General features: G+C 39.2%; 1 protein-coding gene across 1 annotated transcript; it reads left to right on the top strand.

The window, feature by feature from the left end:
• Positions 1 to 10,346: 10,346 nt before the first annotated feature.
• Positions 10,347 to 12,385, top strand: LOC131172909 (uncharacterized). The gene is made up of 3 exons (XM_058134452.1): positions 10,347 to 10,585; positions 10,697 to 12,013; positions 12,103 to 12,385. The coding sequence occupies exons 1-3, from the start codon at positions 10,347 to 10,349 to the stop codon at positions 12,383 to 12,385; spliced, it is 1,839 nt and encodes a 612-aa protein (XP_057990435.1).
• The last annotated feature ends 3,140 nt before the right edge of the window (positions 12,386 to 15,525 follow it).

Consider the following 15,525-nt stretch of genomic DNA (forward strand, 5'->3'; position numbering starts at 1 on the left):
CTGTTAGCCCTCCATCTGAGGTAATTTTTCGTGGCGCTCGGCCCTTTGGGTGATCGTTCAATCATAGTGACGCTCTCCCAGGATTTGCGAAATACTTTCAATTCTTCCTCACTGCCAAGCTCATGATAGAAATGACCTTGATGGTATTATTCAACACTGAGCGTGGATTAGGTTGAACCGAACTGCCTCATTACCAAAACCGGGACGTAACTCGTGTATCCGATCACTCCGATCAAAGATACCGAATGATTATTCCCTGTACTAAACAATATAGGTTGACCCAGTGTCCATAGTTTCTTCCAACAGTAGTTGTGACTATTGAAGCTTAGAATCTACTCTTGCCACTGCAGCTCATTCTTTGGACTGATCGCTAATCTAGCCATTTTCTCAATAAGTGGTTGGTCTGGATACCAAGTTAATCCCTTAGTCTCCAGAGGACACATGTGACTGAGGATCCAAAGGTGCAACAATTGAGAACAGCATTTAATAGATCCCTTGCCTTGTCGTCGATAATAAGTAAGAGTCAATAGGGTCTCTGCAAGGATTGCCGGTATTTGACCTTTTGCTTTTCTACTGCCCAGAACATCTCTATGACACTACAGGTTATAATTCCTAAAGGCCCGGGTAATAAGATTAGGCCATAAATCCCTAGAGCTAATGTCATCGAAGCCTATTCCCATTATCTGTTTTAAATGTGCAGATCCAAATGTTTTTTGACGTAAGTCCAATACCACCCACATGTGTTTCCTTTGACAGTTTCTCTTGCTTTTGCTTCCTCTGCGGAGACCCCCAATATATGTGCGAACTGTTTCCAAGTCTGCCTATGCTCGAGGTGTAGGTAGATCCGATTCTGTGCCACATAAGGGATCTCTAGTAGCGCCTGATATTCTTCCGTAGTGGGGGTCGTATCAATGTCGTTGAAGGAGAACACTCTGTACTTGGGATTCCAGATTAACAACATGGCTTTTAGCGCCGGAACTTGGATTCTGACCCGTATCAAGGTTGCAATCCTTCCATATTTCTCCTCGAACTTTGCCTTGACATAGTCGGGAAGCAATTTCCAACTACTGGATAGACCCTCGAGACCGGTCATTCTGACTTCGACCTTGCTTGGATCTAATGGAGGTAACAGGCCAGTATCTGCCCTAGTGACATCACTTTATGGGGACTCTAAACTATGAGGTGGTCCGGACCATGGTCTAGCGTTCTGTTCTTGTCTAGGAACTTCTTCCGTCGACTGACTTGAGGATGCCATGTTAAAGTTTCCATTTATTCTTTTACAGATCCCAATTCTATAACGCCTGTGGAGAAAACTCGTTAACATAACAAATTTAGGTAATTTCGAATTATACTATTGGCATGGCGATATCTACGCATATGTCAAAGTAGGAAGATGTGTAGATCATCCTAACAGTATGATTCAAAATTACCCTCAAAATTTAAAAAAAAAAAATCACAAGAAAACATAAACAGAGTAGGGTGAGAGCAAGTATGTCCCTTTTGTCCTAAAATAAGGAGAGTCCTAATACCGGGTAAGTACTATCTAATTGGATAGTTCTATCTTACGAGGTAGTTTGCTACAGCTTTCAGCTAATGTGATAGTTTAGCTCAAGGTCTAATTTTCTAAAAGCCACAGGTTCCCAAATCGTCCCTACTGTAAACAGTAGAGCCCCATTCTACCACTATAATGCTAACGGGAGAGTTCTACGGGTATCATGGTAAATGGAACAAGTTCCAATCTGAGCAGAAGCCTTCACGGATACTAACGGGGTAAAACCCATGGGTACTGCTACATGACTCCCTCCTATTTCCCTAAAGGGTAAGAAAGCTCGGGAATAGGGCTAAAGTGTGTGAGGACATTGTATAAGTACTCAGTGTGTGAAGGGACACATTTACCTCTTCCCTTCGTGGGGGAGTTTTTTTTTTATATATTTTTTTTTACGAAAGTTGCTGTGAGAAATAAGACAAGCAAAAATGGTTAGAATAACAACAAATCAATATATCAAGATTTTCGAATTTTGCAAATTAAACCCCCCCCCCCCCCCTAATTACAATTTCAATTTATATGAGCATAAAACTAAATCTATTCTCGGACCTCTAAACCAGGGTATTAAAAAGAAGCCTCCCCAGTGGAGTCGCCAAACTATTGCAATGTATTTTGCGGTCACTTGGACGAAGCTCTTCACCGAAGTGGGAAAAGTAAGGAGCCGCCACTCTAATTTTGAGGGAAATTAAAGCAAACCATTTGTAAAGGTAAATTAAAAAGCAACCACTTCGAAAATAAAGATTCTAGGTTCGAGATCCGTAAACGGGTGGGGAAGGTGTTAGGCACCCCACATCGTCCCTCAATGAGGGTGAGCAGATTTAACATTATGCTCTTTATAAATTGAAATTGGTAATTTGGGGGTTTGGAGTGACGATGTTATTCCTTCATAAGGGAAAAGGAACATTTCATATTTCATTGTTCAGGGCTACTCAAGAACAAGAGTACCTGAGATAACTCTTAGTGAGTAAGCGTCGGATAGCATATTTTGTCTAAGGGTTATTTTATATATTAAAGTCGTGGTGTTTTAATTCAGGTTTTAGTTAAGAGAACTTGGGTAAGGACTCTCTCCCGATCCCTTGATGTATTAATTTAAGTGGGAGATTTCAGATAAGAACTCTCCTCCGATCTCCGTATATTTTGTTAAAAATTTTGGCTAAGAATCAGGTAAGAACTCTCCCCTGATCTCTTAAAGTATGTTCATTAAAAATTTGAGTGAAGGATCTTGGATAAGAACTCTCCTCCAATCTCTACATATTTCGTTAAAAATTTTGGTTGAGAATCAGGTAAGAACTCTCCCTCGATCTCTTAGAGTATTCGGTTTGAAGTTTTTTTTTAGTGAAGGATCTCGGATAAGAACTCTCCTCCAATCTCCGTGTTTTTTATTTTAAATGAGAATCAGGTAAGAAATCTCCCTCGATCTCTTAGAGTATTCGGTTTAAAATTTTAAGTGAAGGATCTCGGATAAGAACTCTCATTCGACCTCCGTGTTTTTTGTTTAAATGAGAATCAGGTAAGAACTCTCCCCCAATCTCTTAGAGTGCCTAATTTAAAAATTTGAGTGAAGATCTCGAATAAGAACTCTCCTTCGATCTCCGTGTTTTTTATTTAAATGAGAATCAGGTAAGAACTCTCCCCCGATCTCTTAGAGTGTTTGTTATGATCGCCTATCGTAAGGACCTTGGGCTAAGGATTCTAGTGCCTTCAGATGCCAGAAACCCGCACAAAGCTTTTCTTAACCCACTGATGCCTTATAACTAGAGGGTGAGTACAAGACCAAACTTTTCGCCGATCTCCTATGCGATCGCCTTGTCAGAACTCTTTGGCTAGCGATATCAGATCTCTTTTGGTTACTAACCCGGGACCCGATCTCATCTTAATTCCCGCTCTATTATGTTATCTCCTGGGCTCATTTCGTAACCTGACCTTATAACTTATTCCTTTGACCTACTATTCGATCTTTTATTTTTATTTGTTCCAAAAAAAAAACCTTCACGTTAAGATACTTCTACCAATATCTTGTAAGTTACCTACGAGTTGCCCATAACCAGGACACCTACTTTCAAAGGAAATGAAAACTAAGAAGAAATAAATAAAGTTTACGAGTGAATAAAAGAAGTAGACTTAGGAAATAACTATCGGCCTGAATAATGAAAAGTTCAAGAATAAAAATAGATCAAATGTAACGTGAGCATTCGGCAAAATGACAGTCTAGACACTTACCTGTAGGAGGTTGAGACTGTAGAGCTAACTCTGGTATCCACAAGCTTTGTGGAGATGGAAACCGACGGCCAAAACACTAAAACTTACCCGACATAATAGGAACCAGGTCGGAATGAAGTTGAATGAGGAGAGTAATATACCGATATCAGGGAGGTGGGAATGAAACTGAGTAAAGATAATGGCCCTTCGGAGCGATGAACAAGCCTGAAAATGGAGATTTCAGGGTTCAGAACTCCTTCGATGAAGATACTTAAGAAAACTGATTTCTAAAGTTTCTTGAAAGCTTGGAATGACAAAGTAGCAAGACTGAATTAAATTTCAGAGCCTTTCCACTATAATCACTACCACCTCTTTTGTCCGTCTCCTCTACAGTATTGCATGCAAGTATTTATAGGGAATGGGTGCTCCTAATGAAGGGTCAGGATCTCTCCTGGGGAGACGGAGGGTTTGGATTCAAAACGACATAATCTAATGTCTGAGAATTAAAGAGAATCAAAATGGACGACTGGGATCCTATTCAGAATATCCGTCCTTTCTCTTTTTAATGCAAACTCTGAGTCTTGCCTTACAGGATGGATCCGAGGGCTGGGAATGAAAAGCGTCGAACCTGTCATCTGCTTTTGATCCAAAGGCTCCGGGTTCGTCCTTACAAGTATGATCAATGGTAGAGATTGAGATGTACAGGGCTGCCATAACTGTTTTGGCGTCTGTCAGCAATGTGAGTGATTCTGCAAATGAGGCGTGCGGTGAAGATTTAATCACACCTGCAACGCTTTAACTAACTCGGATCTGATTATGAAGAGAGTTATTAGAAGTCATTTTATCCTTTTCATGCTTTCCGATCTCTATGCTATGACCCTCTTCTTTTCTGATCTTTCTCCTATCGGGTCCCTCATCGCTTCCCGATCTCTCCCATTCTAGATTTTTCCTCTTTATCTGATTTGCCTTAGTCAAAGCAATTAATCCTTCGGTTATCGATGCATCCGCTTCGGTTTCTGTATGCAATAAATGCTCAGGCCCTATATATATGCACCAGCGAGAAAGTCCCTTCACACTTTATTTCTTCTCCTTCCATTTCTCCATTTCTCCCATTCTAGCTCCTCCGGTAACAATTCTGACCATGGTGACTGCTTTTGATCTTTTTTCAACTATTTTCTTTGCCCTTTGCCTAAAAATTTATGATCCCGGCGATCGGAGAACCATGAGGACAACATCCAATGACAGTGAGGGAACCAGACTAATTTACCGATCAAAGTCGAAAGTGACGAATGTGCCGATCTCAAATTGGTCTACCGATGTAATGGGTGGACTGATTTCGAGCAAGAAAACTGCTAATTTCAATCTTAATGTCGGTGACCACCTCTTGAAGTTCATTTGGCCCCTTACTACATCGGGCGTCCCGACTGCAGCTCGATTTTGGTCGATTACATCGATGATGACTCTGCTCACCGTCATGAGAGTCATAGTCACCCTATCTAAGCTGCACATCTATCCAATACTTGTGGCCGACTTTCTGATCAAACACATCTTTTGATTCAGCCACAAGACAAGCCTTTGACATAGGCCGCTACTAGGTGAGATTCAGTGTTGATCTTTAGAGATTGCCCAAATAATGTAATCCGATCTTTTGAGATCGCCCAACTGATGTAATCCGATCTTTTGAAATGAAATGAGATTTTATTTGAAGGTTATTATTTAATTATTGCATTAGTTATTTTTTCGATCTTTGATGTGCATATCCGATCTGATCTCTAACTAAATCATCATTAGCCGATCTGTGGCTTTCAAAGTTTGCTCAATCCGATAACCCTAGCTAACCGTTCTCATTTGTTCGATTTTATTATTGTGTTTCTGAAACCTTCCCACGATGTGTTAGGAAAGCGAGCTGATTCCGCTAACCGATGCGCCGCTTGGGACTTTGTGAGCATTAAATGCTCAGATGAGTATAAATAGGGGGAGGGTCAATCAGTTGCTCCCTTATGTCACTTTCAGCACTTTGCTAGTAATCTCAACGTTCTCTCATTTCTTCAAGTATTTCCGGCACCGATCACATTCCGATAAGGATTTTAATTCTCTTCTCAGTTAATTTCTCTTGTTTTTTGTGAAAATGAGTGGCACCGAGGATCAGAGAGGTGCTGCTCCGCCTTCTGCTCACATCTCATGGACATTGGACGAAGTTGAGGTAATTAGGCCAAGTGGGCGACCTGAACCTTTTGCAACCTCTGCCCCAGCTCGCGGTAGGGTGGCTCAATCCAAACGAGCCTCTACTTCAGGGAAAGAAAATCTTCCCGTGGATGAGTTGCCGTTGGTTCTCCAGGAAACCGATCTGCAGTCCATTAGTCAAGAGTACAACTTTCGGCCTGACTCTTACAAGCTTATCAAATGCCATGGCGATTTTCGAGCTAATCACTTCTTTGAAGAAAATAACGCGATCATGGTGTATGAAGAGCAATTAAAAGCCGGGCTTCGGTTCTCGCTTGACGACTTCTTTAAGGCTGTTCTGAAGTTCCACCATGTATGTGTAACCCAAGTGCATCCGAACTCATGGCGGATTCTGGTGGCTTTTAGGGGCTTATGCCAAGCCAAGAAGCTCGAGCCTACAGCGAAGGTTTTTGCTGAGTTGCATAGACTTTCTCATCGGAAGGACGATGAGTACTGGTTCTTCCAAGCCAAGCCGCGCTACGGGCTCTTTACCGACCTCCCCTCTTCGCTGAAGAATTGGAAGAACCAGTTCTTTATATTGAGGAACAAGAACCCGAATGGCTTCGAAGGTTTCCTACGCAGCTAGCAATACCTGGCCCCCTCGGCTCCAAAAGAGGTCACTTTGAATAGAGACGCGGACGCCATGGTAAAGGAATTGAAGGAGCAGGCGGCCACCCAAAAGTATTCTTGCCCATATGTCGTAATGGCCGAACTGAGGTGGTGGCTTACTAGGGTGATGGCCAATGAAGATTATGAACTGCAGCTCTCTGGCCTCAGACCCGGGATCGGTATAACCTAAACCTTTAGCCTCCTGACTCAGGTGATCTCACTAACTTGTTTTTCCGTGCAGGAATGGCTAGAGGCAAAAGAGTAAAGGAGAGCCGCAAGCGAAAAAGAGAGGTCTCCCGGAAGGTGCGAGAAATGAAGATCGCCACGGCATCCCAGACGCCAAGGCGAGATTCGGGAGAAGTGTCGGGCTCTTCGTCTCGACCTTCAGAACAACCGATCCCAAAGGTGGAGATCGCTCCTTCCCCTCCTCGACAGGAAGAACCACCACCTCCGTCTGTTTCCTCAAGTGCCGAGGGAGGATCTTCTCAACCTGCTATAAGGCCCCTTTCTCGTGGCGCCCAGGTCCTCATTCACTCTTTCGAGAAGAACAGCTCAGTTCGGCAGAATCCTGGCTTGGCCAAAGTTCTGAGTGCCACCATATGCCTTCAAGATGATCGAAACATGCTGACCCCGAATAGCCTTGATAATCTCTTAGCTCAGACGATGAGCTTGAGCGTGGAGAGCCTGGTGAACCAATACATAATCAGGGAAAAGGCTCACTCCTAAGGCAGGAAATTCTGAAGGTAGTCCAGGACGCCGCTTTCGCCCGAGCCCAACTTTTTTCCGCTCAAGACTATATCACCGAGATTGAGGGTCGGACAAAATCTTACGAGGACAAGATAGTTGAACTAGAGCATGAACTAGAAGAAGCTTGGGCCTGCCAAACTGCCGATGTCGCTCGCCTCACTGAAGAGCTCAAAGTGAAAGAAGAGGAGGCTGTGACAAGGGAAGCTGGCGCTTATGTGAATGCACATGGCGATCTTCTGGTCGAGCTTGAAAGGCGTTATCCTAGGGAAGACTTCTCCTGGATGGTTGATCTTGTTCCTAGAGATGAAGAGGGTAGCGAGGAGGAGCCCGAGAGAGAGAGAGAGAAAATGAGAGAAACGACGATGTACCTGGAGAACAGGCTAGGGGAGACCCTCCAGCCGAATAACTTGTAAATTTTATTTTGAGATGCAATGAAGTCCCTTTTGTTCAATTTCTTGATGAGATCGGAAAGTGTCCAGATTGTATGAGTACTTAATTGCTTTGAACGTGTTAGACAGTAAACTTAAAAGCAACCATTAACCTAAGTATAAAAGATTGGAAAAACATTATACATAAGCTTGAGATTGGACTAAACCACGACCAAGCACCAGATAAGACTTTAAAACATTGGAATTGGAAAATTTGGACATTAATTTGAATTCTAAAGATCGGAATCGTCATTAGACCAGATAGAGACCTTAACTTCACTTTAATACCTGGGGCATTCAAGTTAGAACCCAATCCTGACATTAGCCAATGAAGTTCCACAATATTTGTAAGAAGAGATCGAAAAACTATTAACTAAGAATGGGATCGGTTTATTTCATGGTCGAGCAATCGGTGAGTTCGGAAAAGTCATTTATGATCGAAGGACATCGGCTGAGAGTGGATGATGAAGTCGATTTTAAAGTCCCTTAACTTTGGAGGTCGGCCAAAATATGGTGTCAACACCATCTTTAGATGTTATGTCTCTAATCTGAATATTGGGGTGTTCATTATTTGGTATCAGAGCAATTGGGCATCAAACAAGGTATTTATCCTTAGATCTACTCTTTTAATTTCTGCCTAGAATCCTTCATTCACGTTCTGTTTGTTTTTCATCACAATAGCATTCGGCTAAAGTGATTTTCTAGGGTTTATTGTAGTAGCTTCAAACCTGTCCGAATTTTTCATGTGTTTGGCTGAATATTTCTTATTTCCTTAGTGATTTTTCATTCAAATCTGACATTAATACATCATAGCCAAACACTCTACATTGGGTTTTAGATTTGATTTTTGCTTGAAATTGAGTTTTTGTTGTGTTTGTCTTAGGGTTGCAATCATTCAAGCTAATATGTTTGTTCTTGCTATCTTTTACCTCTTTAATTTGAATATCAAGCTTGAGAAAATTATTGATGATGCATCTGATAATTGGGAGTTGATGTTGGTTGTTGGATTGAATTAAAATCTGAGTTTGAACAAAAATAGGTGCTGTTTGGTTGTGTTTGGTTTGTGATTGTTACTGTTTGGCGGGAATTAGAAAATTGTGATAAGTTACTTATATTGATTTCTGGGGTTATACTTAGCTATTGATTTTGAAATTTAATCTGTGATATTTTGAAGTATTTGGGACGTCACATATCAATTTTGAGGGGTAGATGATGCTGTTTGGCTATTTAATCAAATTTTACTCACAAATCGGCCAATTTTTGATTCACATAGTAAACCCACCCATAAAAATCTGAAAATTTTCTCACTATCTAGATACTATCTCAATAGCGTCCAAATAAAATTTCAGCTCGAAATTCCATGATTTGCGTTGGAAACAAAATTTTTGACACAAACTAGTCATTTTCTAGTTTACATAGTAAACCTGTCTGCAAAAATCTAAAAAATTTTTTACTGTTTAGATACCATTCAGTACTATCCAAATAAAATTTTAGCCTAAAATTCCATCATTTGGGTTGGAAACAAAATTTTTGACACAAACTGAGCATTTTCTGGTTTATATAGCAAAACCATCCAGAAAATTCTAAAATTTTACCAAAAATTAGACAGTTTTGAGATAGGTTTGTCCACAAAATTTCAGGGTAAAACTCATTCATTTGATTGGTGAACTGAATTATTGCATCTTATAGTGAAATTATGCTATTGTTGGAAGTTGTGTGACTTGGCTATGATTTCTGAAATTTTGGCTTGATATTTGATCTTTAGGTTGTTAGTTTTTTTTTATTCTACAAAATCTTTTCACTTATATTAATTGCTTTAATTTTGGAATCTTCTTTTCTTTGATTCTATGTCTCATTGCATATTTTTATTTACATCTTGTTTCATATCGTTTTTGAATATTTTGATAAAGTTTGTGAGCGTTTTGTTTGTTTTGTGTTTGGGGTTCTTAAAAGTGAATGAAGGAATTTGAGTGGTAAAAGGCAAGAGTGGTGAGTGCATAGGAGGGCAAAAGCCTAATTGTGTGCTAAACACTTGAGAGGGTGAGCCATTTATTTTCGAACCTTGTTTTCTTTGCAGCAAAATGGAACAAAACACAAGTTGTAGTAGTGGAGTTGAAGGGAGGAATTTTGAAGATGAAAGGGTTTATAAGGAGGCTATGGCACAACAATTTGAGAGACTTTCTCTCCAAACAGCCACTCATAATGAAGAATTGCAAACTATGAGAAGAGACTTGAATGAGTTGAAGGGTTTGAGAGCTGATGTGAATAGGATGATGAAATATATGATGGGTATTGAAAGGGAGAACAAAAATAGGAGGGAGGAAGTAGGTGTGCATGTTGGAGATGGAGGTAGAGTTGGAAGGGGAATTCGAGTAGAACTTTGGATGGAGGAGCAAGAAGAGTTGAATTGGTATGATGATGAGTTTGAGAAAGTGTTTGAGTATGAGAACCATCACTTTGATGGTATGAGGTTTCAGCCACCAAGGGAGAGAGGTCTTAGAGGTAGGAGAGGAGGAAGACAACTTAGATTTAATGACTATAGTGAGAGAGAGATGCACCATTAGAGGGTTGATGCCAATGTGGGAAGCATAAAGATGAAAATACCTCCTTTTCATGGCAAGGAGGATGTCGAAGCCTATATTGAATGGGAGAGGCAGATTGAGATGATTTTTGAGTTCCATAATTATAGTAAGGAGAAGAAAGTTAAGTTGGCAGCAGTTGAGTTCAAAGATTATGCATTGGTTTGGTGGGATCAATTACTTGCAAGGAGGAGAAGACATGGCTTGAGGGGTGTTACTACTTGGGCCGAAATGAAAGAGATCTTGAGGGAAAGGTTTGTGCTGCCACACTATGGAAGAGAGGTGAAGTTGAGATTGTAGCAACTTACCCAAGGAAGTAGGAGTGTGGAGGAGTATTACAAAGCCATGCAAATTACCATGATTAGAGCTGAAGTAGAGGAGGATGAAGAGGCTACCATGGTTCAGTTCTTGAATGGATTGAATCCCGACATTTCTTACATAGTTGACTTACAAAATTGTAGAACGGTAGAGCAAATGATGCAAATAGCCATCAAAACAGAAAAGGAGATGAAGAGGAAGGGGGCTACCAAAAGTAAATGGAACACTCAATCATCATACAATTCGGCTTCCAATGCACCATGGAAATCGAATTGGAGTGGAACACCTAAAGTGGAAAAAGATGTGCCAAAAGTGAAGAAGAAGGAGTGGAAAGGAAAAGGGAAGATGGAAGAAAAAGTAGAAGAGAAAAATAAGAAGGTGGAAAATAGAGCAAGGGATGTGAAGTGCTTCAAGTGTTTGGGAATGAGGCATTATTCTAATGAGTGTCCAAACAGAAGAGTGATGTTTATTAGAGAAGATGGACAATGGGAGAGTGGTGAAGAAAAGGCCAAAGAGAGTGCTAGTGATGATGAGTATCTTGATGAGGGAGAGCAAGCTCCCATTGATGGTAATGTCCTTGTCACTATGCACACCTTGAGTGCACAATTCAGTTTGAGTGATAGAGATGAGGTGCAAAAGGACAATATTTTCCATACTGGATGTTTGGTGAATGAAAAACTATGTAGTGTGATTGTGGATAGTGGTAGTTGCTGCAATGTTGCTAGTAGCTTATTGGTTGAGAAATTGGGGTTGCCTACCACTTTGCATCCAAAGCCATATAGTCTCCAATGGCTTAATAATTGTGGGAAATTGAGAGTTACCAAACAGGTTGCAGTGTCTTTTAGCATTAGGAAGTACCATGTTGAGGTAGTTTGTGATGTGGTGCCTATGGTAGCTACCCATTTGTTGTTGGGCCATCCATGGCAATTTGATAGAAGTGTGGTTCATGATGGGAAAAAGAACAAGTATACAGTTTTGAAAGATGGTCGAACCTATACCTTGCTTCCTATGTCACCATCTCAAGTGCATGAAGACCAAGTGAGGATCTTAAAATCAGTTGAGGAAAAGAAAGATTGGAGAGAAAATTTGAGAGAGGCCGAGCTTGATGAGAGGAAAAATGAGAGGAGAGTGAGAGCAAAAGAAGTAAAAGAAAAAGAAAAAGAAAAGAGTGAGGGCTTAGAGCAAAAGGAGAGTAAAGAGAAGAAAATGAGTTTGTATGTGAGAGGAAAAAAAGTGAGGGAAGCCTTACAAGGGAGGAGACCTCTTTGTGTGCTTATGTACTGGGAGGTGAATTTATGTTTAGCTAACATTGACCAAAACTTGCCTAGTGGTGCTGTTTCTTTGTTGCAGGAATTTGAGGATGTGTTTCTAAATGATCTTCCTTCGATTTGCCACCAATTCGGGGGATAGAACACCAAATTGACCTCGTTCTAGTTGCTTTAATTCCAAACAGACCAGCATATAGGAGTAATTCTAAGGAGACAAAAGAACTACAAATGCAAGTGGAGGAACTTTTAGCAAAAGGTTTTGTGTGTGAAAGTATGAGTCCATGTGCGGTTCCAGTGCTCCTTGTACCAAAGAAGGATGGGACATTCAGAATGTGTGTAGATTTTCGTGCTATCAACAAAATCACGGTAAAGTATCGACATCCCATTACTCGATTGGATGATATGCTTGATGAGTTGTTTGGTGCATGTGTGTTTACAAAGATTGACTTGAAAAGCGGTTACCATTAGATTAGAATGAAAGAGGGGGATGAATGGAAAACTGCATTCAAGAAAAAATATGGGTTGTATGAATGGAGGTTATGCCATTTGGGTTAACCAATGCACCTAGTACTTTCATGAGGTTAATGAACCATGTGCTTAGACAATTCATTGGCAGATTTGTAGTAGTTTATTTTGATGACATCTTGATCTATAGCAAAAACATGGATGAGCATTTGCATCATTTGAGATATGTGTTTGATGTGTTGAGATCTGAAAAACTGTATGCTAATATGAAAAAGTGTTCTTTTTGCTTAGATAGAGTTGTCTTTCTTAGTTATGTTGTGAGTAGCAAATGTGTGGAAGTAGATGAGCAAAAGGTCATAGCCATTAGAGATTGGCCAACTCCTAAAAATGCATATGAGGTTAGGAGTTTTCATGGATTGGCTAGTTTCTATAGGAGATTTGTGCCTAATTTTAATAATATTGCTGCTCCTTTGAATGAACTTGTGAAAAAGGATGTTGTGTTTGAATGGAAAAAGAAGCATGAAAATGCATTTGCTGAATTGAAAGAAAAATTATGCACTGCACCATTGTTGAGCTTACCTGATTTTGATAAAATGTTTGAAATTGAATGTGATGCTAGTGTTGTAGGTATAGGTGCGGTTCAAATGCAAGAGAAATGCCCTATTGCATATTTTAGTGAGAAATTGAATAGTGCTGCCTTGAATTACTCTACTTATGACAAAGAATTGTATGCACTTGTTAGGGCCTTGAAAACTTGACAACATTATTTGTGGCCTAAAGAGTTTGTCATACATTCTAATCATGAATCATTGAAACATCTTAAGAATCAAAATAAGTTGAGTAAAAGGCATGTTAAATGGATTGCTTTTGTTGATTCATCTCCATATGTGATTAAATATAAGCAGGGAAAGGAAAATGTTATTGCTGATGCACTTTCTAGGAGGTACTCACTTTTGTCTACACTTGATGTAAAGTTGCTTGGGTTTGAATTCATGAAAGATTTGTATGCTAATGATGATGACTTTATTGGTTTGTATGATGCTTGTGAGAAGGGTGCATTTCAAAAATATTATAGACATGATGGGTACTTGTTAAAAGAGACTAAACTTTGTTTGCCTAAGTGTTCTATACGTGACTTGTTTGTGTTGGAATCACATAGTGGAGGTTTAATGGGCCATTTTGGCATGGAAAAAACTTTGGACATCTTGCGTGAACATTTCTTTTGGCCTAAAATGAGAAAAGATGTTGAAAAATTGTGTTCTAGTTATGTGCAATGTAAAAAGGCCAAGTCTAGAGTTATGCCACATGGGTTGTATGCACCATTGCCTGTGCCTAAAGAATCTTGGACTGACATTTCCATGGATTTCATATTAGGGTTACCTAGGACACAAAGAAAACATGATAGCATATTTGTGGTTATTGATAGATTTTCTAAGATGACACATTTCATTCCATGCCATAAAACTGATGATGCCACTCATATTGCTGATTTGTTCTTTTGGGAGGTTGTCAAATTGCATGGCATACCTAGGACAATAGTTAGTGATAGAGATGTTAAGTTCCTAAGTCACTTTTGGAAAGTCTTATAGGATAAGGTAGGCATTAAACTTCTGTTTTCCACTACTTGTCATCCACAGACTGATGGACAAACTGAGGTAGTGAATAGGACACTAACCACTCTATTGCGTGCTATGATCCAAAAGAACTTGAAATGTTAGGAAGATTGTTTGCCATTTGTTGAGTTTGCTTATAACTGTGTTGTGCATTCTTCCACAGGATTTTCGCCTTTTCAGCTTATATATGGATATAATCCACTCACACCACTAAACTTGCTACCATTGCCTATTGATCATATTGATAGTCTAGATGGTAAGAAAAAGGCTGAATTGGTTAAGAAATTACATGAGCAAGCTAGGGTACACATTGAAAAGAAAAATGCACAATATGCTTCTCATGCTAACGAAGGCCGCAAGGTACTTGTTTTTGAGCTAGGTGACTTGGTGTGGGTATATTTCAAGAAGGAACGGTTTCCAAACCAACAGAAAACGAAACTGCATCCAAGGTGTGATGGTCCATTCAAGGTGTTAGAGCGTATCGACAATAATGCCTACAAAATTGAATTGTCAGGTGAGAATGGCGTTAGTGCTACATTCAATATTTCTGATCTTTCTCCTTTTATTGATGCAGAGCCGAATTCGAGGATGAATTCTTTTCAAGAAGGGGGGAATGATGAGGAAACGCCACCACCGGAGCCACTTTCATTGTTCAAGGGTCCAATTACAAGAGCAAGGGCAAGGGAGTTACAAAGCTTGGTTAGTAGATTTTGGAGGCACCAAGAGGATCAGATTGGGCTTGGACTTGGGCCTTTGGAGGACAAATGGATCAGCTTCACACAATTAGACCTTGGAGCCTAGCCTCTAGAATATTCTATTTTTGTTTCTTTATGCCATGTGGCAGATTAGTTATTTGTAACTCATATAAATATTTATCTTCTACGTCAAATAGGGATAGCTAAGATTAAACATTGAGAGAGTATTGATTTTCGATCATTACCGTCAATTATGAGAGTTTTATGATTTCTTCCTTGTTTCTTGAATAGAACTTGGACTTAAGCAAATTGATCACTTACTTATATTATCTTTATATTCAAGGTTTTATAATCAATGTGCTCTAGTGTAGCTACTATTGTGTGTTGATTGATTATCAATTCTGCCTTGTTTATTGTTAAAAGATCTAATTCCATCTTTAGATGTTATATTTCTAATCTGAATATTGGGGTGTTTATCACCTTATATTTATTAAAATTAACTAATCAATTTTTATCGTTTTTAAAACTCATTCACAACCTATCTGTATTTTATAAAATCAAACTCTTTTATCCTTTTATTAAATTTCCATCAAAGATAATTTAAATCAAATTGTTTTAAACTTTAACAAAGGGATTAAATAGTATAAATTGTTAAAATTATAAAGATTAAATAATAAGAATAATTAAAATTGCAGGAATAAAAAAATATAAATATTTAAAGTTAAAACAAGTTAATTAATATTTTTTTTACGTAAAGATTAAAGAATTTAATTTTATAAAATATAAAAATATTTTAAATAAATTTTTAAAAAATAATTGAGACTAAATAATTAAT

The sequence above is a fragment of the Hevea brasiliensis genome, chromosome 14 (assembly GCF_030052815.1).
Source record: "Hevea brasiliensis isolate MT/VB/25A 57/8 chromosome 14, ASM3005281v1, whole genome shotgun sequence".
Lineage (NCBI taxonomy): Eukaryota > Viridiplantae > Streptophyta > Magnoliopsida > Malpighiales > Euphorbiaceae > Hevea > Hevea brasiliensis.

Excerpts from the sequence above, each read along its gene's own strand:
- LOC131172909 (XM_058134452.1), top strand. The coding sequence starts at position 10,347 with ATGAAAATACCTCCTTTTCATGGCAAGGAGGATGTCGAAGCCTATATT. Across the intron at positions 10,586-10,696 it reads AAAGAGATCTTGAGGGAAAG|AGCTGAAGTAGAGGAGGATG; the intron begins GTTTGTGCTGCC and ends TACCATGATTAG. Across the intron at positions 12,014-12,102 it reads TTGCAGGAATTTGAGGATGT|ACCAGCATATAGGAGTAATT; the intron begins GTTTCTAAATGA and ends AATTCCAAACAG.